The 27,147-nt window shown below is 39.6% G+C and overlaps 1 protein-coding gene across 1 annotated transcript in view; it reads left to right on the forward strand.

The window, feature by feature from the left end:
* The window catches only part of LOC308512401 (centriole and centriolar satellite protein OFD1-like), a gene marked incomplete at both ends in the record, with an annotated part of 60,829 nt that overhangs the window by 7,455 nt on the left and 26,227 nt on the right, over positions 1 to 27,147 (forward strand). Inside the window, 10 exon segments of the mRNA XM_081082165.1 lie at positions 282 to 389; positions 1,630 to 1,766; positions 2,392 to 2,513; positions 2,515 to 2,554; positions 17,724 to 17,822; positions 21,320 to 21,349; positions 21,351 to 21,415; positions 23,421 to 23,494; positions 25,073 to 25,167; positions 26,067 to 26,256. Coding sequence (XP_080938291.1) covers positions 282 to 389; positions 1,630 to 1,766; positions 2,392 to 2,513; positions 2,515 to 2,554; positions 17,724 to 17,822; positions 21,320 to 21,349; positions 21,351 to 21,415; positions 23,421 to 23,494; positions 25,073 to 25,167; positions 26,067 to 26,256 — 960 coding nt within the window.

The following is a 27,147-nucleotide window of genomic DNA, read 5'->3' on the forward strand; positions in this document are numbered from 1 at the left end:
GTGCTTTCTCCTCATTATAGCAAATATTTTCTTCCAGTGTGTCATTTGTCTTTTGACTTTATTTCATGCCATATATAAGTTCTTAATTTTTATGTTATTAAATATTTCTCTTTATCACTTCTAGATTTTTGTATCATGCTTGGGAAGGACTTCCTTCAGAAATTATTCTTAAGAGATACATAACGTACAACAGGATAATGTCATAAATCCAAAATTTATAAAGTGACTGAGTAATGGTTGAATGAAAGTTGTGAGACAAAACTGTACATTGTGTTTTTTAGGTTTTCTCGTGGAGTTTTTAAAAGAAATGGCAGAATATCATCAGGCTAAAGAGACTTGTGACATGGACCCTCAGACAAGTGCAATTTTGCCTAGCAAAGACTCTCTTGGTAATTTCAGGCTTTTTTCATGATTCCAGGTTTCTATTTTCTTTTTGAATGAAGAAAAAGATCTGCTTTCCTATGTTGTGTGTGTTCCTAAACTGTGTGCAGGTGGAGTGCTCATTTCCCATTGTGTCAGCACAGTCCTATCTTCAGTGCTGCCCCTCCCTCTGTGATCACCAGGTGGATGCAAAGGCCCATGTTCTTGTTTGTTGGGTCAACCCCTCAACTGGGAGGCTCTTCCCTGTGACTCATCTAACTTTATCGTATAGCCATTAACGTGAGAAGATCCTAGACTATTTGCATTGCGGAAAACTAGAGAAGTCAGTGGCCCGTCACTTCATGTTATAGTTGAGGAAACCAAGGTCACCAGATGAAGGAAAAGTGATACTGGAGTCCAAGTTTTCTGGTCCATGATCCAGATCCTTTTCCATGGGACAGCCTTTCTACATACAGTACCATCCTGCCTTTAGGCATATGCTCAGAAGGGAAACAGGTGGCTAAAATGCTGTGATTAATCCTGGCTCCTCCTTACTCATTAAAAGCAATAACTTGTTAGACAATAAATTCAAATATCTTAATCTGATTCTGCCAGTCTTTTTTTCCTGTGCATACTTTTTAGTGGGCACTGGTGTTTACATGATTGAGATTGCACTCTCGTGTGGGTTTTGCACTCTGTTAATGTTTGATTCTAATCCACATTTGGTTTGAGGGCTTCGGGTCTGCTGCAGAGAGCACTGGAATGAGAGAAATAGCAGACCTGGCTTTTGTCCCAGTTATGCCGTTGTGTAGTTGCTAAGCCCTCTGGGAGTCACCTACACTATGTGGGCACCAGTGTCTCTGTAAAATGGAAGACTTAAAACTAAGAATCTCTGATTCATTTTAAGATCAGTGTTTTGAACATGTGACTCAGCTTTCACCAAAGACCATAAAAGAACTCTTTGGCACTTGGAGACTGGAAAAAGATGCCATTGTTTTCTGACCTACCTTTTGCTTTCTTTTCCCCTGACTTTTATGATGGAAATTTTCCAGCATTCAAAAAAGTTGAAAGTTTTACAGTTCACCAGTAAGTTTGTATTATGTTTGCTTGATCACTTTCTGTTCATCCAGTAATCTATCTCAATTTTTTGAATTGTTTCAGAGTAAATTGCAGATGCCCCCTGTCCGTATCCCTGTACTCTTTGCTTTTGAACAGACTTCTTGCTCACCTACCCTGAGTCCTCTGCCCTGTTTGTGTTTTTTTTAATAGCTGAGAAGCTTCAACATATTGATGATCAGTTTTCAGGTGCTTACCCTCAGCATCCAACATTAGGAACTTTAGAAATAAAGTTAAATGAATATAAGAGAGAACTAGAACAGCAGCTTCAGGCAGAAATGCATGAAAGGGTAAGTTTATCTTGTTGCTGTTAACAAAAGTGATATTTTTGCTTATCTTTTCATTCTTAATCTTAGGTATATAGGAAAATATCTAGAATCTTTAATAAACTAGAGGCCCAGGGCATGTGTAGGTTCCCTAGTAGCTACCTGCTGGTGGGGCCTCCCTTTCCCTGGCCACCTGCTGCCAGGTGGGGCTGGTCTCAGGGGACGGGCTGCAGGTGGTTGGCCAGCCCCGCCCCTGCTTGAACTCCCGGTGAAGGGGACAATTTGAATATATGGCTTTTATTATATAGTTAATATGATATGTACTCTTGTGCATGTTATTATTTTTCTTTCCACTTGCTGTTGTTTCTTTTTGCCTTTTGAATGAGTTTTACAGGAACAGTTAATGAGACCAAAGATGAATTAAACTATAAATATAGGGTGTCCCAAAAATATATAAACACACCTTGAATAATTATAAAGGCAGTGTATATTAAACAACATTTTCACAATTGAGCTATCGGCTGTTAGAGTGTGTATACATTTTGGGGGGGATACCCTGTATAATTAATGAATATTGAACTTAAACATGGAGAATTTGTTACTAATTGTTTAGTATTATTATTTACAATGATTTGTAGTCAATTTGCAGTTGAAGCATTTTAAAAATACTGAAGTAGTACAAATTAAAATGGAAGAGAAAGGAAAGTCTGAGGAGTTAGTGGTTTGGGAATGTTGTTGGAGAGCTTGTCAAGCAAGATCGGAAGCCTTCTTGGGAAAAGATGTTCCTTGAGAGAATTCAAAAGCACCAGAAGGCAATATTTTAAAATCATTTACTGGATGGCTCCTTCCTGCAGCTGCTTGTAGATTTGCTAAAAGTCCAGGGGTGAGATGAGACATTTGCTGGAACAGTTGAGGACCTAGAGCAGTGATGGTAAACGTTTTGAGCTTGGCGTGTCAAAAATTTTGAAAAACCCTAACTTAACTCTGGTGCCATGTCACATATTGAAATATTCATATATTTTTTTTGATATTTGCAACCATAATAAAAAAAGATTTATATTTTTGATATTTATTTTATATATTTAAATGCCATTTAACAAAGAAAAATCAACCAAAAAATATGTATAAAATGAACAAAAACAGAAAAACAATGTACATTTAAGAAAAAATAATAATAAAAACAATGATAATCATTACCATTTGCAACGTCATGGATGGAACTGGAGAGCATTATGCTAAGTGGAATAAGCCAGTCAATGAAGGAAAAATACCACATGATCTCACTCATTCATGGATAATAGAGACCATTATAAACTTTTGAACAATAATAGATACAGAGGCAGGCCTGCCTCAAACAGATTGTCAAACTGCAGCGGGAAGGCCGGGGAGGGATGGGGGGCAGGAGGTAGGGGGGTAAGAGATCAACTAAAGGACTTGTATGCATGCATATAAGCATAACCAGTGGACATAAGACATTGGGGGATAGGGGAGGCTAGGGGACTGTCTAGGGCGGGGGAATAAAGTGGACACATATGTAATACCCTTTGGAATACTTTAAGCAATAAATTAAAATAAATAAAATAAATAAATAAATAAATAAATAAAAAATAAAAAAATAAAAAACAAACAAACAATGATAATCAAATGGTACGAAAACTAGAAATTAGTGACTTTTTTGGTGCTGAAGTTTGTCTGCTAATTCTTCGATTGCAGGTTCATACTTGGTGCACTTCAAAGCCAAGCAAGCGCCACTAACATCATGTTAGCCGGTTCCTTTTGTTCATTTTAATATTATTTAATACTGAGAACAAAGTCTCACAAAAATATGTTGATGAAAAAATTGTTAGCAAAGCCATCGCTAGATTTTTTATATTGCTAAAAGTGTCAGGAACTCTGTTCCAAGCACTCAAAATTTCTTCTTCATAGTTGCACTCTTCATGTTTCAAACGATTTCGTTCCAGATTTTCAAGTTTCGACCTTAAGTCGACAAACACGAGTCCAAATGCTACCTTGAAAATCTGCAAGTTGCATCTCTAAATCATCAATTTGCATCCATTGGAAATTATTCAATTCCAAAGTACTGTAAACTACATCCAGATACTTAATTATTTTAATGGTCTGTTCTAGGCTTCTAAATTGGTTGAATCTTTCACTGAACTGTTCAAAGAACGTGTTTACTATATTCTGGTACATAAGTATAGACTCCATTACACTTGTAGTAGCCTTCTCGAAATACTTTTTCATCTGAGGAAAATACGAGTTTTAGTTTCAATATCTCGCTTGAAAATTTTAAGTTTACTTTCAAAAGATTTGATGTATCCAAACATAACGTCAATATTTTTGCCAAAACCTTGTAATTTTAAGTTCAGTTCATTCATATGAACAGAGAGATCTGTAAAAAACATCAAATTGCTGACCCACTTATGATCATTGATCTGAGGAAAGTTTGCCAGATCCTTATTCTCAATAAATACCATAATTTCTTGAAAGCACTCCACAAATCGCTCAAGTAGTTTTCCTCGACTTAGCCATCTCACACGATTGAACATCAGTAGTCCACTGTAGGTTGAATCAACTTCCTGTAAAAGTACAGAAAATTCTCGCTTGTGAAGGGGTCGAGAAGCTATAAAATTCACAATTTTTGTTACAGCTGACATTAAATCATTCAATTCAGAGAATCCCGATTTGGCACACAACACCTCCTGATGGATAATGCAATGAAAAGGTGCAAGTGGATGTCTAATAGCTTCCATAAACAATTTCAGGAATCCCACTTTTTTCCCACCATCTTTGGTGCCCCGTCTGTCGTGACTGACACAATTTTAGAGATATCAATGTTTAGGACACTGAATGTTTTTATAACAACTTTACATATTTGGTTTCCTGATGTACTCATTGGCTCTTATTCTAACTTTATCAACTCTTCTCTCATAGTGAGACCATCAGAATATCTAGCAATAATGGCTAACCGAGCATATGATGTGACATCAGTAGTTTCATCAAGAGAAATCAAAAAATATTTACATCTATTTAAGTCTTTTTTTAATTGACTTTGTACGTTTTTGTCAAGATCTGTTATTCTACCTTTTTTTTAAATTAAATCTTTATTGTTCAGATTATTACAGTTGTTCCTCTATTTTCCCCCCATAGCTCCCTGCCACCCAGTTCCCACCCCACCCTCTGCCCTTACCCCCACCCCCTACTGTCCTCACCCATAGGTGTATGATTTTTTTTTTCTATGTCCCTGATTCTATTATGATCACCAGATTATTTATTCACTTGATTCTTAGATTCACTTGTTGATAGATGCATGTTTGTTGTTCATAATTTGTATCTTTACCTTTTTCTTCTTCTTCCTCTTCTTAAAGGATACCTTTCAGCATTTCATATAATCCTGGTTTGGTGGTGATGAACTCCTTTAGCTTTTCCTTATCTGTGAAGCTCTTTATCTGACCTTCAGTTCTGAATGATAGCTTTGCTGGATAAAGTAATCTTGGTTGTAGGTTCTTGGTATTCATCACTTTGAGTATTTCTTGCCACTCCCTTCTGGCCTGCAAAGTTTCTGTTGAGAAATGAGCTGACAGTCATATGGGTATTCCCTTGTAGGTTTCTTTCTCTTGCTGCTTTTAAGATTCTCTCTTTGTCTTTTGCTCTTGGCATTTTAATTATGATGTGTCTTGGTGTGGTCCCCTTTGGATTCCTTTTGTTTGGGGTTCTCTGCGCTTCCTGGACCTGTAAGACTATTTCTTTCACCAGGTGGGGGAAGTTTTCTGTCATTATTTCTTCAAATAGGTTTTCAATATCTTGCGCTCTCTCATCTTCTGGCACCCCTATAATTCTGATGTTGGTACGCTTGAAGCTGTCCCAGAGGCTCCTTACACTATCTTCGTATTTTCGGATTCTTTTTTCTTTTTGCTTTTCCAGTTGGGTGTTCTTTGCTTCTTCGCATTTCGAATCTTTGACTTGATTCTTGCGCTCCTCTGGTCTGCTGTTGGGTGTCTGTATAGTATTCTTTATTTCAGTCAGTGTATGCTTAATTTCTAGTTGGTTCTTTATCACAACATCGAGGGTCTCATTAGATTTCTTGAGGATCTCACTACATTTATCGGCGGTCTCACCAGTCTTTTCGAGGGCCTTACTAAGTTTATCGGCAGCTTCTAGACAGTTCTTGAGAGACCTTAAAAGTGTGGTTTTGAGCTCTATATCTTCCATTTCTGACATTTGCGTCCTATTTCTTTGTCTCCGCATTTTTTTATCTTTTCTTGGTGCATCCCCTAGTGGTCTTTGTGTGCAGTCTTGTTGTAGTTACGCCTTGATTGTTGTCGGCAATACTGGGGGTGATTTGGCCTCCAGGCTAACTGGCTATGAGAGCTATTCTGCCTTTGATAGTATTTCTACTGAGTGGTAACTTAGAAATTCTTTTAATAACATCATCTTTTTTTTCATATCGTGAAATAGAGCTGGTGCACCTCTTAGAAATGTTTCCTTACTAAATTCTCCGTCACTGAGGGCTTTTTCCATGCTGAGCTATGGAGAGAGCAATATAGTAACTTGCTGATATTAAATTTGTAGAGCATCTTACAAATTTAATGATGGAATTTGATTGACTTTTATAGAGGTGTAGCTGCCTAGAAATGCATTCCTTCCTCTCATCAATACTTTTTTTCAAGAACTGACAATGATTAGTTTCAAAATGTCTCTTTACATTCCACGTTCTGCTTACTACTGTTTCATTAAACAGTATGCACAATGAATTGTTGTTTCTGTTGACAATCCCGTACATCTCGGTGCATATGTCTTGAAAGGGTCGGCTACTGCTACTTCCACTTCCCTTATCATTCAATCTTGCTTTTTTATTTTTTTGATTCTCCATCACAAGGCTGCAAAAATGAATATAAATGACGGCATTTTTTACAAAAGGTTGATAGTTTTCTTACCTATTAACTTTTTGCAGTGTTGTTGCACTGACTCCTGGTGCAAAACAATTCAAAAATAGTATGTATAACCAACAAATATATGGTGCTGTAATCAATTATCTGACACGCAGAATGTCTCGTCGAGCACTGTTGCACTGTATATCTTTTTCTTTTCTTTTTCTTTTTTTATTAGTTAAGGTATTACAAATATGTCCTCTTCCCCCCCATTAACCCCCAACCTCCCCAACCTCCCCGCACACTCGTGCTCCCATCCCCCTGTTGTCCATGTCCATTGGTTTGGCTTATATACATGTATACAAGTCCTTCGGTTGATCTCTTCACCTTACCCCCGCCCTCCCCTACTTTCCTTCTGGGGATTGATAGCCTGATTGCTGTTTCTCAGTCTTTGGATCTGTCCCTTTTCATCAGTCTATGTTGTTCTCTATAATCCACAAATGAGTGAGATCATGTGGTATTTATCTTTCTCTGACTGACTTATTTCACTTAGCATAATGCTCTCCAGTTCCACCCATGCTGTTGCAAAAGGCAAGAGTTCCTTCTTTTTTACCGCAGCATAGTTTTCCATTGTGTATATGTACCACAGTTTTCTAATCCACTCATCTGCTGATGGGCTCTTAGGCTGTTTCCAAATCTTAGCTATGGTGAATTGTGCTGCTGTGAACATAGGGGTGCATATATCCTTTCTGATTGGTGTTTCTGGTTTCTTGGGATATATTCCTACTAGTGGGATCACTGGGTCAAATGGGAGTTCCATTTTTAGTTTTTTGAGGTGGCTACATACTGTTCTCCACAGTGGCTGCACCAGTCTGTATTCCCACCAGCAGTGCAGAAGGGTTCCTTTTTCTCCACATCCTCTCCAACACTTGTTTGTTGATTTTTTGATGATAGCCATTCTGACAGTTGTGAGATGATAATGCGTTGTCGTTTTGATTTGTATCTCTCCTATAATTAGTGACTTTGAGCATGTTTTCATATGTCTTTCGGCCTTCTGTATGTCCTCTTTCGAAAAGTGTCTATCTAGGTCCGTTGCCCATTTTTTTATTGGATTGTTTATCTTCCTTTTGTTAAGTTTCATGAGACCCCTGTAAATGTTGGAAATTAAACCCCTGTCGGTGGTATCATTGGCAAATATGTTCTCCCATACAGTGGGTCTTCTTGTTGTTTTGTTGATGGTTTCCGTTGCTGTGCAAAAGCTTTTTATTTTGATGTAGTCCCATTTGTTTATTTCCTCTTTAGTTTCCATTGCCCTAGGAGCATTATCAGAGAGGAAATTCCTTGGGCATATGTTTGCAATTTCGCTGCCTGTGGATTCCTCTAGTATTTTTATGGTTTCCCATCTTACATTGAAGTTTTTATCCATTTTGAGTTTAATTTTGTGTATGGTGTGAGTTGGTGGTCTAGTTTCATCTTTTTGCATGTATCTGTCTAATTTTCCCAACAGCATTTATTGAAGAGACTGTCTTGACTCCATTGTATGCTCTTGCCTCCTTTGTCGAATATTAATTGGGCATAGTGGTTTGTGTCGATTTCTGGGGTCTCTATTCTATTCCATTGACCTATATGTCTGTTCTTGTGCCAGTACCAAGCTGTTTTAAGAACAGGGGCTTTAGCTGAAACCGGTTTGGCTCAGTGGATAGAGCGGCGGCCTGCGGACTGAAGGGTCCCAGGTTCGATTCCGGTCAAGGGCATGTACCTGGGTTGCGGGCACATCCCCAGTGGGAAATGTGCAGGAGGCAGCTGATCGATGTTTCTCTCTCATGGATGTTTCTAACTCTCTATCTCTCTCCCTTCCTCTCTGTAAAAAATCAATAAAATATATTTAAAAAAAAAAAAAAAGAACAGTGGCTTTGTAATACAGTTTGATATCTGGTATTGAGATCCCACCTACTTTGTTCTCCTTTTTTTAAAAAATATATTTTATTGATTTTTTTACAGAGAGTAAGGGAGAGAGATAGAGAGTTAGAAACATCCATGAGAGAGAAACATCGATCAGCTGCCTCCTGCACATCTCCTACTGGGGATATGCCCGCAACCCAGGTCCATGCCCTTGACCGGAATCGAACTTGGGACCTTTCAGTCCGCAGGCCGACGCTCTGTCCACTGAGCCATACCGGTTTTGGCTACTTTGTTCTTCTTTATCGGGATTGCTGCAGCTATTCGGGATCTTTTTTTTTTTTTTTTATTCCAGATGAATTTTCGGAACGTTCGTTCTAGATTTGTGAAATATGCCATTGGTAATTTAATGGGGATTGCATTGAATATATAGATTTCTTTGGGTAGTATGGACATTTTGATGATGTTGATTCTACCAATCCATGAACACGGTATGTTCTTCCATCTGTTTCTGTCTTCCTCTACCTCTGTTTTCAGTGTCCTGTAGTTTTTTTGCATATAAGTCTTTTACCTCCTTAGTTAAGTTTATTCCTAGGAATTTTAATTTTTTTTGGTTCAATGGTAAATGGGATTGCTTTTGTAGTTTCACTCTCAGTAAGTTCACTTTTGGTGTAAAGAAATGCCATGGATTTCTTAGCATTAATTTTGTATCCTGCTACATTGCTGAATTCATTTATTAAGTCTAATAATTTTTTGATGGAGTCTTTTGGGTTCTGTATGTACAGTATCATGTCATCTGCAAATAAGGACAGTTTTACTTCTTCTTTTCCAATCTGGATGCCTCTTATTTCATCTTGTCTGATCGCAATGGCTAGTACTTCCAGTACTGTATTGAACTGGAGTGGTGAGAGGGGGCATCCCTGTCTTGTTCCTGATTTTAAGGGGAATGATTTTAGTTCTTGCCCATTGATTATGATGTTGGCTATTGGTTTGTCATATATGGCTTTTATTATGTTGAGGTATGATCCCTCAATTCCTATCTTGCTGAGAGTTTTTATCAAGAAAGAGTGTTGGATTTAGTCAAATGCTTTTTCCGCATCAATTGATATGATTATACGTTTTTTTTCTCTCAATTTGTTTACGTGATGTATCACATTTATTGATTTGCGGATATTGTACCATCCTTGCATCCCTGGGATAAATCCTACTTAGTCATGGTGTATGATCTTTTTGATGTACTGCTGGATCCGATTTGCTAGGATTTTGTTGAGGATCTTGGCATCTATGTTCATGAGGGATATTGGCCTATAATTCTCTTTCATTGTGTTGTCTTTATCTGGTTTTGGTGTTAGGGTGATGCTGGCTTCATAGAATGAGATGGGAAGTGTTCCTTCCTCTTGGATCTTTTGACATAGTCTGAGGAGGATAGGTTTTAGGTCTTCCTTGAATGCTTGGTAAAACTCCCCTGTGAAGCCGTCTGTCCCCGGGCTTTTGTTTGCTGGAAGCTTTTTGATTACTGCTTCGATTTCCTCCATAGTTATTGGCCTATTGAAATTTTTAGATTCTTCCTGATTAAGTTTTGGAATGTTGTATTTTTCTAGGATTATGTCCATTTCCTCCAGGTTGTCTAGTGTGTTGGAGTAGAGTTCATAGTATTTTCTGACAATCCTTTGTATTTCTATGGGGTCTGTTGTTATTTCTCCTATTTCATTCCTGATTTTGTTTACTTGGGTCCTCTCTCTTTGTTTCTTGGTGAGCCTGGCTAGAGGTGTATCAATCTTGTTTATCCTTTCAAAGAACCAGATCTTGGTTTTGTTGATCTTTTGTATTGTTTTTTTGGTCTCTGTGTTGTTTATCTCCGCTCTGATCTTTGTTATTTCCTTCCTTCTGCTTAGAGTGGGCTTTTTTGGTGCTCTCTTTCTAACTCTTTGCGTTGTAGAGTTAGGTCATTTATTCTCATTGTTTCTTGTTTCTTGCAGTAGGCTTGTAGAGCTGTGAACTTCCCTCTCAAGAGTGCTTTCACTGTGTCCCATAGGTTTTGGATTGTTGTGTTTTCATTTTTGTTTGTTGCCATGATGTTTTTTATTTCTTCTTTGATCTCTCTGGTAACCCAGTCGTTGCTTAATAGCATGCTATTTAGTCTCCATGTGTTTGATTTTCTTGGATTGTTTTTGTTGTAGTTGATTTCCAGTTTTATGCGTTTGTGGTCTGAGAAGATGCTGGATATGATTTCAATTTTCTTGAATTTGAAGAGACTTCATCTGTGACCCAGTACATGCTCTATCTTTGAAGATGACAAATGTGCAGTTGAGGAGAATGTATATTCTGTGGCTTTGGGGTGAAATGTTCTGAAGATGTCAATTAATTCCATCTGATCTAGTGAGTCATTTAGGATTGATGTTTCTTTGCTGAGTTTTTGTTTAGAGGATTTGTCCAGTGGCGATAATGGGGTGTTAAGGTCCCCTACTATGATTGTATTGCTGTCAATCTCTCCCTTGATCTCCTCCAGAAGTTTTCTTACGTATTTGGGTGTTCCTATATTGGATGCATATGTATTTACCAGAGTTATTTCTTCTTGTTGGACTCCTCCGTTTAGTATTATGAAGTGGCCTTCTTTATCTCTTTTTATGTCCTTCACTTTGAGATCTAATTTGTTAGATATAAGTATTGCTACCCCGGCTTTTTTTTTCACTTCCATTGGCCTAAAAAACCTTTTTCCATTACTTCACCATCAGTCTGTGGGCGTCTTTTTTTCTGAGGTGGGTTTCCTGTAGACAGCAGATATATGGGTCATGTTTTCTTATCCACTCATTTACCCTATGCATTTTTACTGGGGCATTTAATCCATTTACATTTAACGTTATTATTTATAGAAACTTGTTAGTCACCATTTTTGATCTTTACCGCTGCATTCCTTCTTTGTTTCCTATTTTTTCTTTTTTCAGCAGACCCTTTAGCATTTCTTGCATTGCTGGTTCGGTTGTAATAAACTCCCGTAGACCGTTTTTGTCTGTGAAGCTCCTGATTTGACCCTCAATTTTGATTGATAGCCTCGCTGGGTACAGTATTCTTGGATTCAGACCCTTCCTTTGCATGACTTTGTATATATCATTCCATTCCTTTCTTGCCTGATGTGTTTCTGTTGAGAAATCGGTCTCTAGTCTGATGGAGGATCCTTTGTAGGTAACTTTCTGTCTCTCTCTGGCTGCTTTTAATATTCTTGCTTTGTCGTTGGTGTTTGCCAATTTAATTATTATGTGCCTTGGTGTCGGTCTTTTTGGGTTCATTTTGTTTGGGACTCTGTGAGCTTCTTGGATTTGTGTGAGTTTTTTCCTTCCCTATCTCAGGGAAATTTTCCCTTATTATTTTTTCAAACAGGTTTTCTATTCCTTGCTCAGTTTTCTCTCCTTCTGGGACCCATGTTATTCGGATGTTGTTTCGTTTAGTGTTGTCCCAGAGTTCTCTTAGGCTCTCCTCATGCTTTTTAATTATTTTTTCTAGAAGCTGTTCTGTTTGGGTATTTTTTCCTACCTTGTCTTCTAGCTCACTGATGTGGTCCTCTGCTTCTTCTAGTCTACTGTTGATGCTTTCTATTGAGTTCTTTATAGCAGTGATGTCATTTTTCATTTCTTCTTGGTTTTTCTTCATTTCCTCTTGGTTCCTACACATATTGGTGAATTTGTCTTCCATTCTTTTCATCCACCTTATGGCCATTTCTCTGAATTCTTTCTTTGACAGGTTGCTTGCCTCCATTGCCTCCATTTCGTTTACTTCCTTTTCTGATGATGCCTGTTTTTCTTTCATATGTGGGTTGGTTCTTTTTTCACCATGATCTCTCTTCTCCAGGTGTTTGGTTATGTAGTTCTCTTTCTGATGCGTTGATTTAAAGGCACAAAATACAACACAAAAAGGCACAACATACAAGGCACTGAAAACAAATGTATTTACGATATTAATAACCCCAAATAAAGGTGACCACTGAGTGAAGAGAATTAGGGGATAAAGAAGAAAAAAGAGAAAAAGATTAAAGAGAAAAAGAAAAAAAAAAAAGGAATGCCGAAATGAGATTGGGAAAAGGGAGAGAAGAAAGAAGAAAAAAAAGTGAGAGAATGAATTAGAGGTGGGGAAGAGGCTATTTGTATTGGGAGAAAACTCTAATAGAACCACAAATAATCCCAATGAATTCCAGCAGCAGATCCCTGGAGATTAATGCAAACTACAATCAACCACTAATATCAAGCGAGGCAAGGGAAAACAGAAGCACAAAAATAACCAGAGAAAGAAAAAGCAAAACAGAAAAATAAAAATGTAAAACAAAACAATCTCCCAAACAAGCATAAAAAAAAAATATATACTCAAAATCAAGCAAACACTAGCAAAACGACAGAGAAAAAAAATTGGATAGTGAAGAACGATAAGAGAGAGGTGTATATGGATTTAGAGCAAGGGATTGGAAATTAGGTATATCAGTAGGGTGAAATTTAGACAGTGGGTAAAAAGAATGAATAGGGAAAATCTAAAGCAGGAATAGGGTAAGAGAAACAGGACAACAGAAGGGGAAAAGTGAGGAAGAGTTATGGCTTAAGGGTAAAGGTGAGATAGAGAGAAATGATGCTAAAGGAACGATGAAAATAGAGTGTAGAACACTAATTCCAAAATAAAATAATGAAAAAAAAATAAAATGACACTTGAAAAAATGGTAAAATGATAGCAATAATACTGGTTAAAAAATGTAATTACAAAGGTAAAATCAGGTGATGAAAAAAAAATAATAATAGGTTCTTTATTAAATGGTGAAAAAAGAATTAAAAAGAAAAAAAGTTAAAAATGTACAGTAGTGAAGGTGCTTCAGATCTTCTACTCTTCTTTTTGTCACGCCTTAGTCCTGCCAGGCATTTAGGAGAGTGTTGAATTTCCCTGCGATACACTGTTCCTCTGTGCTGTAAACCACAGTCCTGATTTTAAGGCAGGTTGTATTTGTTTACCAGACTGCCTTTATTTGTATTTACAGAAGAGACAGTTCGTGGCTCTGCCTCTGGGTGGCAGTGTGTCTGGATTGACCTCCGAGGCTATAAGTCCTCTCTATCCAGTAGTTAGGGTTTATTTTCTCTATGTTACTTGAAACTGGTTTGGGAAAGTCCACTGCCCAGAGCTGGTTCTTTAATCATTACTCCCCGCTCTGTTTCCCAGGCTCCCCAAAATGTCTTTCCCCTACAGGCTCTGTGAATGACCCCACCTGGGGAATCCCATCCACTGGGTTTAATAATCAAACACACGGATCTAAGGGGAACTGTAACAACAAGAGCCTGAGAAGTTGTGTGAATTTGCAAGCCTCCACCTTCCAGGTCTGCGCACAGTCTCCACACACCCACTCGCCCCTGGCACCAAGCACCCGGCAGACTGGGAGAATCCGAGGCTGCTTTTTTGCATCCAGTCTAGCTATGTGCTTATTTTTATCGTTCCCTTCTGCCAGCTGCCCTGTGGGGCCCCTTCGCCACTTGAGGGTCACGCTGGTCCCAAGGGCCACGGACTCTGTGGGGCGCAGATTTCGCCCCTCGCGGTTCTCTCTCCAACCTGAATTGCAAACCGCACCTTTAGGGGAAGTCTAACCTTTCTGTGAGAAGAAGCAGTGCTCGTCTGAGTTCACGCAGTCACGCTGCTTGAGATCCCTTGTTTCCAGGTTAGTAGCTGATCTCTGGTTGTCTGTAACAGCCACTCAAGATGGCACAGTCTCCGCTGCTGAGCCGGCACACAGGGAGATGTTTCAGCCGCAGTCTCCAACCGTCCTTTTTTTTTCTGGGAGTTCTCTGTCTTTCCCAGCTGCAGACTGTCTCTCAGCTGAATATCCTCTGCCTATTCGGGCTGTATGTTACCCGTTTCAGCTGCTCACCCTTATCTGCTCCAGGACAAGGCACAGGACACGTCCATTTATACCTCCGCCATTTTTCTCCCCTTATATCTTTTTCTTCTAACCCTCCCACTCCTGTCCCCTAATGAACATGGCGATCAAGTGCGTCCGTTTGCCGAATGCACCCGAACGCACAGGAAGCTTACCCGAGGCACATGTTGACAATAATGAGGCCGTTTCCAGAATTGGGCGTTTTGTCACTCGAGTAAAAATAAAGTGTCTTGAGTAAAGATTAATCTCTTTATAGTGCAATTCTTAACCTTTTTATATTAATGCCAATATTGGAACAGTGTATCTTGGATGTTTTCACAATGTATCTTTGCTACGCAACACTGATGTACATGCTTACATCTGGTTTTAGAATTGTGTAATTGATCATGAGTAACATGAGTAATAATATTACTCGAGTGATGCCCAGCTCTGGCCATTGCGAGAGACAAATATATGAATACGCAATTTTTTGTCTCTGTCGATGCGTGTCACCCAAAATGGTACGCGTGTCATAGGTTCGCCATCACTGGCCTAGAGGACTAGTAGGGACTGCGGTCAAGAATACACCTGGAAGAATCAGCTTTGAAAAGGATACTAAGACTTCTTTTTTCGAGATTACTGGAAGGAAGAGTGGAAGTGAATGTCTGAGTCAGGGGCATGAGACAACCTCACTAAAATTGCAGCAGATGTGAGAATTAAGTGATAAGTGACCTTTGAGGAGAGGACCAGATGTAAGGAATGGCCACTGGGTGGCGGGGGGTTGCAGAAGGAGCAGAGCAGCTCTCTGAAGCTGACAGGATTCTCGAGCTGTTTTGAGGGTACTGCTGAAGTGGGCAACCTGGAATTGAAGTAGACCAGACCAAGTGCATGTAGGTCAAGAATTTCAAACACTAACACGAACCAAGTTTATGTGGGCTGCAAAACAAAAGCTTCAATTTTCATAGAAAGGTTTATTTCGATAAAGACATGTTGAATACAAAGGGCTGAAATAAATGAGTAATCGTTAACAAAAAATAATAGAACGTTTTAATAAAAATCAGTATTTTGCATTGAACATTAACTTCCCAGACACTGAATAACTGGACAGATTAATAAGCACAATGCAAATAAACCTACTTTTCTCATTCTCCAAAAGCAAAGTATTTCCTGTTGCACATACCAAACAAGTCAGTACAAGACTAATGATGTGGCCAACGGGTGCTAAAATATTGTCTGCTAGTATTAATGGAGAGAAATGGCACGCCTGCGCATAAGGCACATAAGGGAAATGAATGCAACACAATTATAATCAGTCATTAGCAAATGTAGTTAGTAATTAATAATTATGTAAAACAGGTTATTGTAAAAATCAGGTTACGAAATTTTTATTAAAACGCTACATACTGTTATATTCGCTGAGCCACAAAAATATTCATTGTGGGCCACGTGCGGTTTGACATGCTTGTTGTAGGTGATTGTTCTGTTGCAGCTCTTGGGAGGATTTGGAAGGTCAATGAGGGCAGAAAAATGGTCGTAGTTGAGGAGTGTAGCTTTATAGAGCTGAATTTATTTCATTTGAGAAAGGCAGCCTGTTTAGTTGAAGACATTGGGGTTCAGCATGATGGTGAGCGGAACCAGAGCAGAGTGTGGATGACTAATAATCCAGGAGAGAAGGGAGAGCTACGTGGCAGTCTCAGACATCAAGGAGTAAGTCTGGGGATACAGACAGATGGAAGAATAAGGGTGGACCAACAGGACAGAGTTGCAGGTTGGGGTTCTAGGTGAAGTTGGAAACCAAATGCAATGTGCTTCCATCTGAGCAAAGGCAAAGGTCCCTGCAGTAGAAGGGTCTGGGGCTTATAAGTGTCATCCAGTGGCCATTTGATCTTGTCACCCAGAAAATGACTGGACAGGACATGAAGAGGTTGAGGAATGGTGGGGAGTGCATGCCAGCAAAAGAGATTGGATTGTTTCTTTTGGAAAAACAGTTCCTTTCCCAAGGGTTGTCAGACCTAACTAGGTTGGGGTCATGGTTTCCTCAGCCAGGACTACTGATACCAGGAGATGGTTGAAGTTAAAAGGCTTCCTCCCAGTGTCAACCTTTCTTGGAGCTTCTCAGTAAAACCCAGTTATTAATGGTGACCACACCCCCTCTCCAATTTTTTCTGGCGTTTCTGGGAATTGGGTTAATTTTAGCTATAAAAATAAATGGAAGCACTGGTCTTTGAGATGATGGGTTGTGTTCAGACTAACACTTTGAACCTTAAAATGAGTGACTGACTAGATCAGATCAACCAGTTGACAGCCTGTCTCCATTCAGTCAGATTCTCTGAAGGCACTGGAGAAGCTTGGCATCCTCATAAAAGGCACCATACTTTTACTCTGCCACCCGACTGTTCACCCCCTTCTCTCCCTGATAAAACTGTCCTGTCCTTCAAACTTTAGCTTCAATGATGCTTCCTGGTGACGCCTTCCCTGAATCCCATTGATAGACTCATTTAGGCATCATTCCTGCCGTGGAGACTGGACTCTGGTTGTGAAATTATCACATTGTAGTATTATTTCTCTCTCCCTCAGTAAATTGTGAATTTTTTAAAGGATGGGGACTGTAGCTGTTCATCTTTTCATATCCAGCTCACTGTGCTTTTTGACATGATATTCAGTAAATCCTTGCTCAGTGAACACACAAATGTAAGTGTGATATATTTTTCACAGTTTCATTCCAGCTTGTTCATTCTGAGTCAGAACCGCCCATGAATTGAAACTTTCAGACGACTATTGAACCATGGGAATTCTACTTTGTTAAGTTCCCCCATTTTGTTTTTTGTGTTTTTTTTTTCTGGAGAACTTACAAAAATGTTAAGGAAGTGTCAGGATATTCTGCACAAGGGATATTAGGGTAATATAGCGTAACAGTCATTGGGCTAGGGAAGCCATGGGCAAACTACGGCCCGCGGGCCGGATCCGGCCCGTTTGAAATGAATAAAACTAAAAGAAAAAAAGACCGTACGCTTTTATGTAATAATGTTTACTTTGAATTTATATTAGTTCACACACACACTCCATCCATGCTTTTGTTCCGACCCTCCGGACCAGTTTAAGAACCCATTGTGGCCCTCGCGTCCAAAAGTTTGCCCACCCCTGGACTAGGAGGTAAGTTCTTGTGTAACTAGAATAGGCAAAATGCATACCTTGAGATGGAATGTTTTAAAAGTGAAATTGTTCCTCTAAATGTCTGTACTTTGTTCTCTGGAATGTAGGAAGCAGTCCATTAGTTCAAACCTGTCTTATTTTCCTCAGCTTGCTTGCTACAATTAATGCTTTCCTCTACAGATGGAAACAAAAGAACTTTATGCTCAAATACAGCTTCTACTGAAAGATACCGATTTCCTAAGAGGCAAAGAAGCAGAACTGAAGCAAAGAATTGAAGCTTTTGATTTGTAAGTAATGTTTTCATTTTGACTATTCAGAGACTGTGAGTTTAAAACAAATACTACTAATTATTCTAATGCTAATTGCCAAGTAGAGTTCTTGCTTATAAAGGTACATTCGGCTAGTTTTAAAAGGCATAAGTTGAGAGAAACAAAGACTAGGATTTTGCTTTTGAAATATTAGTTATTGGGATGAAAAGCAGTGAGACACCATCATCAGGCTACAGTAAAACCAGACCAGTACTTTGAAGAAGCTAACAACTGTTAACAAATTATGTTCAGTCACACACTTATGTTTAGTCATTGAGATCTAACGGTTCCATGTGCATGTAGTAACTCAATGCAGTGGCTCTGACTTGATTTGTACTGGGTGATGGATGTGTGTGTACTAAGTGCTCACCACTATTTCATTCTTCACATTGTACCTGCCATTAATGGCAAGCTCACCAGTCTAGTTTATGAAACAGGTTTCATTTCCATTAGGTTCTACTATTAGTTGACTCTTACTTCCTTAGTGGATTTGTCCTGGTCTTCATTAATGTGGTTAGATCATTTATATAGGCTTTAATTCATTTTATTTTTCATCTCTGCTACATTACTCTGTTCTAAGCAGTACTGAAGTGGTAAATTGATCATGACAGAAAAGGAAAGTGACAAATAAGCCATCGATTTTCAACTGGTGTGCTGCAAGAATATATAAAACATGACATACCTGACTGTAGTCAAGGGCATTAACCTCTTTTTCCTTAGATTTTCAAATAAAAAAAAAAAGACAACAGTCAACACAAAATAGCGGTTCATTGTGAACGATTCAAAAATATACCTGTTGTGTTTTTTATAAATGGGCAAATATATTTTTGGCATGCTGCAGAATTTTAGTAGTTTATGTGTGTCAGAGATAAATAAGGTTGAAAATCGCTGATATCTTACGTAATAAAAGCCTAATATGCAAATTATTCCCTCTACTGGAGTTCCACTGTGAGTTTGACCACTGGATCAGTCGATCAGTCACTATGACGTGCACTGACCACCAGGGGGCAGATGCTCGGACCAGTAGGTTAGCTTGCTGTGGGCACTGGTGGGCTGGACTGGAAAGTGAGATGTGAGGTGAGAGCTGTCAGGAAGTTCCTGGGGTTTGTCTTGAGCCCTGGGCAGAGGCAGGTGGGGGCGGGAGCCAGCAGGGACCGGGTGGCTGGGGAGGCTTCTATGCTGAGAGCCTGGACTATGCAGCCCTCCGCAGCCTGTGGCCTTCTCAGTGCTCAATTTATAATCTTCAGAGCTGCTTATGTTTATTTAAGTTTCACTAACTACTCCAGGAGAGTGGGTAACACCATTATAGGGGGCAGGCCAGGCATAGCTGCCCAAAGCCAACGTGCAGCCTCAGGCTCCTGGAACGCAGCTGAGAGGGGGGTGGGGCTGAGTCAAAGAAACTGAGTCCAAAACTTGAGGCGGAGGCAGCAAGAGGTGGAGGATGATAGCTGTGCAGGGGCCTAGAAAAGCTGCTGTGTGGGGATAGCCCAGGAACCCAGTGCCTCTCCCACGGGACAAGGTCTACATCCCTCCCTCCTCCTCCCGGTGACCTGTCACCCCAGCTCTTCTCCAAAGGTTGGACTTGGCCCACAGAGCTCTCCACCACTGCACACCCTGTACTGCCTTGTCTGCCCCACCCCACTCTGCACAGCCCACTCCATTCCCACACAGCCTTTGGAGAGCTCTGCCCCCAGAGGAGAAAGTGGGAGGCTGCGGACAGGAGGTCACATGAGGAGGGGGCAGAGCAGGGCCCACCAAGTTAGATGGAGGGGAAGGAGGGAGAAACCCCACAGGACTGGGGGCAAAGACAGTCGGGGAAGGAGGTCCATGTGGAAGCTTTGCCCTTGGTTGAAGTAGAAATCCTGACCCCATTTTACAGACCGCAGCAGAGTGTGTGTGTGGGGAGGGTCAAAGACAAAAGAGGGTTTGAGGGGACTGGATGGAGAGCAGCAACGTTTGATTAATGGCCTACTTACTATTTTTATTGATTTCAGAGAGGAAGGCAGAGTGAGAGAGAGAGAGAGAAACATCAATGATGAGAGAGAATCCATGGCCTCCTGCATGTGCTCCATACTGGGGATTAAGCCCGCAATCCAGGAATGTGTCTTTGACCGGAACCAAACCTAGGTCCCTTTAGTTCGCAGGCTGCGGCTGTACCTACTCTACCAAACCATCTGGGGCGACCCATGGCCTATTTAAAAACCACTGCAGTAGGCTGAGCAGGGGTCTTACCATGATGGTGTTACCTGATAATGAGGGTGTCTGTCTTTATGTTGGAGTAATTGGAACTGCAACGAAGTAAAGACACAGCAATGGAGCCTACAAAGGGTTTCCACGCACACAATGCAATTTACTTCATGTGGCAGCTGAATTTGGTGAGCAGAGCCTTAGAAGAACATGCGGTCTCCAAGACCAGGGGCAGGGGAAAGTTCATGCTGAACATTCTGTGCTGTGAGTTACAACCTATATATATAAAGGCATGATATGCTAAGTGTCTGACCGAGTGGTCAACTGACTGGTCGCTACGACTTGCACTGACCACCCGGGGGCAGATGTTCCAACCAGTAAGTTGCTTGCTGCTGGGGTGGGGCCCATCAGGACCAGGCAAGACAGGACCAGACTTGCCCTGGAGCCCTCCTGTGATCCCACCCCAGCCCCAATTGGGACTGGGTGAGAAGATCAGGACTGTGTGAGACCACCGTGATCAGCCAGGTGGAGGGACCCCTGCCATTCATGAATTTGTGCACCAGGCATCTAGTAAGCTAATAAGTATTGTTTACTGCTCCTTTGCTTTACATGTTAGTCAGCAGAGGGTGCTAACACATAGAGCTTTTATCCTTTGCTTGGAATGGTCAGCATTCCCTAGCACTTACCTGGCTCGATCAAAGGGAAGACCATTCCATTCTTCAGTATTTGGAAGTTCTGATTGACCTATCTATCTTTTTCTATTGTTCAGCACTCCTCAGTATTCAATCACTAGATTATTAAATATCAGAAACAAATCTTTTGTCTTTCATACCTATGGGCTGATCAGTTAAACCTCACAGAAATAATCTTACTGAAGAAATAAGTACTAAAGCAAAAGTACACTAACTTAAGTTTGGTATGTAGCTTTTCTCTGAATTTATTATGGCCATTTATTACCTGCAATCATTTTTTAAGTGTTCATCATCTTCTATGAAAAGCACTTTGGTCTTGAAACTTGCACACTCCCTGCAGCCTGGTGCACCATGCTGCTCCATCTGCTACTTCAGATCCCACATAACTTGGTCAGTTCATAAAATAGATGGAGAACTCCAGCTCTTTCCAGTTACTTCCCAGCAGTGACAGTCACATAACAGTTTTAGCTTGTGGAGCTAAAATTATGTTATTTTTTTCTCCTAAAGTCTTTACTTCAGCAATTACAGTTTTATTTTTTTGCTTTTTGTATTTTTGCTAATATCAGAGGCTACAGAAGAAAATCATAAAAGTGTGGCTGATGCACTTAGGAGACAGGATCCTGAATATAAAGAGCATGGAGGAGACCTGTGACCAAAAGCTCAAGAATGAAATTCTAAAGAAATTGTTTGGTGTTCTTAAACAAGTAATAGATTTGGAATAAGTTGATGGAAACACAGCAATACTAGTGAAGTAGATAAGACTTAACATTTTATGGTGATAGTGTTTAAAAAAATACGTGTTTTTTATTGACAGTCAAGCCTTTCCCATGAATATTTAAGATAATTTTACAGAGTTACAGTATAGGGAATAGCATCCTCTGCTCTTTCTTACTCATAGCTTTTCTAACATGTATTGAGGGTCTGTGATTTGCTTTCATTTTATGGCACATTGTGAGTTGCTCAGCTCACATTGTAGATAAACTATAAAAGTGGTTGATCTAAGGCAGTTGTTCTCAACCTTCTGACCTTTTAAATACGGTTTCCCATGTTGTGACCCAACCATAAAATTATGTTCGTTGCTACTGCATAACTGTAATGTTGCTACTGTTATGAATCGTAATGTAAATAGCTGTTATGCAGGATGGTCTTAGGCGACCCCTGTGAAAGGGTCGTTCAACCACCAAAGGGGTCGCGACCCACAGGTTGATCAACTTTTTAAAAATTCACTTTTTTTAAAAAAAATAATAATAATTTTAGGGAGGAAAGGAGAGAGACAGATAAAAATCAGCATGAGAGAGAAATATTGATCTGTTGCCTCCTGTATGTGCCCTGATCAGGAATTGATCCCATGACCTTCCAATGCACTGGACAGTGCTTCAACCATCTGAATCAGGCTGACCAGGGCTGGAATTATAATGCCTTTTAGTTCTCTTTTCCTCTCCCGCCTCATACTTGCCACTACGATGGAGGTATCTATCAATTTATAAATTATTCTGCCTAGTGGTTTTAGTGCTTATCAGGTAACATGTGCCCTGTATTCCTTCAAGATTCTGCAAAGCCAGAATCAAAAGAAATAAATGGAAATTAACAATGGAGCAAAAAAATTATACAGGAAAAGGAAAATATGATAACTATGGTTACTATGACTTCCCTATAATCTGAGTTTTAATGTGTTGCAGTGATTAACTACTCAGTGCAGACATCAAGCCCATATGGTAACTTTTCTCTACAGTGCTCAGTGTAGTGTCTAGCACACAGGTGTTCATATAATATTCATTGAGTAAATGAATTTGTGGTGAAGAGATGACTCAACTAACTTTTGGTATGTCTTAATAAGTGGTCTCTTTTTACTGCCTTGCCCGTAATTTGTCATGAGATTACATTACATAGTACTTACATTACATAGTACTGAGCTTATTCTTTAAAAGAATTCTAATTAAAATATAGTACCTTTCCATGTATAGATTTTGAAATGATGACATACATATAGTATGTCAGCTTCTCGAGTGTAATAGCAAGTGCTGACATGTCTGTAGTTGTTAAACCCTTAGGAATAAATGAATGAGTAAATGTGTATGTTAATTTTCCCACTGCTTCGCAGATCATGTACTGTTTGATGTTGTCTGGTTTGGGTATCCTCTATGACTTGAGCAAGGGTGGGAATTCACAGGATACTCACCATCTCTCTCAACTGAAACGTCTGCTAGTGGCAGTTGGTGGAGATAAGTAAAACTTGAAAGTGTGCTTTTGGTATTGCTAACCCAGATATGAGGGTGGTCGAAGTTGGCCCCGAACCCTATGCCCAGCCCTTGAGGGCAAAAGTTCTTTGGGGTGGGGATGGGGTGCAAGGCAAGGCAGGTGGATGTGACTGACTTCTTGTTCTTGGGATTTAGAGTCAGTTGTACCAGTGTAAATTGAACTTAATTTACTTTTGTGTGCCAATCCAGACCACCATGGAATAATTGTTCTCAATAACCTCACAATAACGAGTTTTGGGGACCAAATTAAAGGATTGTAGCAGGTTTTATATTCAGAATTTGCATCTCTGGGCTTTGGTACTGATAGTCCTTGAAGTTATGCATGGCCATGTTCATGCCCTTAGGTGCCCGGGTGCCACAGAAACCCATACATTGATAGGAATCCGTTCAGGAAAGTGACAAGAAAATCATTTTGGTCATTCTAATTCTCAGGTATCAACTTGAGCTAAAGGATGACTACATCGATAGATCTAACAGACTGGGTGAAGAGGACAGGAAGAATAAAGGTGATTCTTGTGGAGAAGAAAGCTGCATTTGTAAATTTCTGGTATAGGTTATTAGCTTCCTAAATTGGGCCTGTTCTAAATTTATATGTGTGTGTGTAGCTTACATTTTACTCTTACTACAAAATTAATCATTATTTTGTTCTTTTAATTTTACGTATCAAAAATGACCTTAACCTGAGAGAGGTAGGGTATTCAGGAGGTTTTTCTTCCCCCATCTACTTTCCTCCCTCCCCTTTGACCACCACTTGCTTGTTATCTATATTTATGGGCCTGTCTGTTTTGTTTTGTTTATTTTTATTTCTTAAGATTCCACATGTAAGTTAAATCATAAGGTATTTGTTTTTCTCTGTAACTTATTTCATCATAATATCCTTTAGATTCATCCATGTTGTCACAGGTGGCAAGATTTTATTCATTTCAGTGGCTGAGTAATATATCACATCTTCTGTATCCACACATTCATTTATTGATGGTAGTCTAGGTTGCTTCCAAATCTTGTCTGTTACTAGTAATGGTGCAGTGAACATGTGGGTGCACATGTATGTCTTTTCAAATTGGCATGTTGTTGTTTTTTACATATACTGAGAAGTAGAATTATTAGAACATATGGCCGCTCTTATTATTATTTTTTTTTGGGGGGTGGGGGTGGGGAGAGTGACTTCACACTGTTTTTCCATAGTGGCTGCACCAATCTGCATTCCCACCAACAGTGTATGAGGGTTCTCTTTTTTCCACATCTTGGCCAGCACTTGTTATTTATCCATTTATTGATGATAGCTGTTCTAACAGGTGGGAGGTGATATCTCATTGTGGTTTTAAGCATGAGAGACTTCATTTTTTACTTATGGAAAATTTTAACTTCTCCATTCCCTGTGACCTGTTTCCTTATTTCTTTTACTTGTAACATATGTTTATGCCTCATGATATTTTTACCTGACATATAACTTCCTAAACTGTTTTATAACTAACCCAGGAGTAGGAAAGTTGAATAATTTTTCAATCTCCTGATATTTTATGTCTCAGTATATTTGTAGAAACTTGTCTATGAAAAGAAGTGAACTTAAGTAGAAATTTCAAAGGAACCAGAGCTGGGTACTTGATAAAGACCCATAAGGTCACCCAGTGTGTGGCTGCTCCTCTGTGACTATCTTGTGAAAACTAGACTAATACTTCTTAGGAATTAGTACCATCATGTAGTCAGCTAATTTTTTTTAATGATATATCTGCAAAGACTCATATTGAATGAAGTGAAAATGATGAAATAGACACTAAAATCATAAGACAAATCTTTGTATTTAAGGAAATTCAGATCTTTGGGTATGAGGGCTCTGAGCAGCTGGTGCAACTGGTTGGTATGTGTAGTGGAAGAAAGTTCACAATATATGTGACCATTAAGACTTCCCATCACCTGTTGGGTAATAGGACTTATTTCTTACTTTCCCTACTGATTTTTGACTATGACACCTGCTATTTTAGATGATGAAATAATCGTCATTAGGTCTGACATTGTACATAAATTCTTAAATGAGTTTTTATTCACTAGAAAAACATCTTAAATTGGTTGGCTTTCTCTTTCAGAAAAACCTATTCTTTTGCAAGAGCAGTCCATGGCTACCAATTCAAAACAGGAAGAAGAATGCAATCATTCTGCAACTCGTGTGAAAGAACTTGAGGTAATTGCTAAGCCTATTGTTTTTTGAAGTCGATAAAACTTCAAGGCAGTAGATGAAATTTTAGTTTCAGCCATACATTATTTAGCTTGATGTGTTTAGACTGTTTATTTTATGACTGAGAAGGCCCAACTTAAGTTAATTTAGTAGTTCTTCCTTTTAGTCCTTCCTGCTTGTTGCCTCGAACAAGTTCCTTAATCATTGGGGTGGTTGAGGTTCCGTGGTGAGCTGACCTATGTGCCTAGCCCATAGCAGGTGGCCAGTGCTTTTAGTTTCTGCCTTAGCCTCTCCTTCCTTCCCATCAGCAGAAGGTGAACATTCCTGTCATTACATTGGGATCTTACAGGATAAAACAGAATGAGATGTGTTTTTCACATGCCATTTATTTTCTTGCTGTTCATCACGTGTGCTCTCTGAAGGACAGAGCTGGAACTTGATGTACCTGGATATATCCTGCACATAAAATGTATTTTTGCAGCTGTAATGATCTATTTATTTGAGAACATTGTAGACTTTTGTATGTAAACATGAAATGTATAAAAAAAGGAAAGCACCACAGCATGTTTGTGATAGCTCAGCTTTTCATTTTTATAAACATTGCTGCAGTCTGTGATTGCTATTGGGACCTTAGTTGTATCTGGAAAATGGGCAACAAACTTAATCTGAAGCACTTGCTTTGTAGGCCAGGGTTCTGCATAAGTATAAGGTTGGATGAACTTCCCCCGCCCCTTCTAGGGCAAAGATGAGCTTCCATGTTGGAATCAGGTTCTTCTTACTGCAGAGAATGAGTCCTCTGTCCAGTGACCTTACTTACTATGACACCCAGTTTATAGCAGCCTGCCAGTTTTTGCATAAGAAGTACTGCAGTAACTGTTCAAATGCAAGTTTTTTTTCAATTCCAGCTTGAACTCGAATCTCTCAAGGCCCAGTTCTTGGCAATAACCAAGCAAAACCACCTGCTGAATGAAGAGATGAAAGAGATGAGTGGCTATTCGCTTCTAAAAGAAGAGAAATTAGAGCTTCAGGCTCAAAATAAATTACTTAAACAACAACTGGAAGAGAGCAGAAATGAAAACTTGCATCTTTTTAACCGTATGTCTTTTTCCTGATTTGCATGTCTTTGTAATTCATATTAGCTTAATATTATGACACTATGCTTTGTATCTGTAAGGAAGGCTTCAATCAGGAAAATTTTTGTAAAATTAAGATTCTCAATTTGAAGTTACTTCCTTTTTTGCTTGCTATTACTATAGTATATTATTAGTGTCACTAAGAAGTATCTTTAAACTACAAATCTGCCTTCTGGGTTGTACAAATCTCCCCTCACTTTCTGCTGCTCAGATTTGGCCATTGAGAAGGAGGAATGAGAGTGAGGTTGAGGTTATTATTCCCTCTCCACCATTGCATCCTCACCCCCACTGTATATATTGGCTGTGGGCTGGCCCTGTGCCTCTCAGCAAGGCAAGATCCAGTGCTTACAGGATGACCTCTCACCATTGCTCTGTGCCTGTGCCAGATCTTTCTCTCCCAATTCTGGGAATTCTTCCCTCCCTGATGGTTTAGGCCAAGTGTGGAGACTGTCCTGCCCACAGGCTATAGAAGACCCATAAAATCTTTTGATCTGGCCCTGCCAAGGCATTAGGGGTGAGTTAATTAAATGTTTGACCAAATATAGGAGGCTAATTAAGTTGATAATTTTGTATGACCTGCAAATGATGTTATAAATATCCATGTCAAAACCGGTTTGGCTCAGTGGATGGAGCGTCGGCCTGCAGACTGAAGGGTCCCAGGTTCGATTCCGGTCAAGGGCATGTGCCTGGGTTGCGGGCACATCCCCAATGGGGGATGTGCAGGAGGCAGCTGATCGATGTTTCTCTCTCATCGATGTTTCTGGCTCTCTATCTCTCTCCCTTCCCCTCTGTAAAAAATCAATAAAATATATTTAAAAATAAATAACTAACTAAAAATAAATATCCCAATGGC

Source organism: Myotis nattereri (assembly GCF_964212035.1).
Source record: "Myotis nattereri genome assembly, chromosome: Y".
NCBI lineage: Eukaryota > Metazoa > Chordata > Mammalia > Chiroptera > Vespertilionidae > Myotis > Myotis nattereri.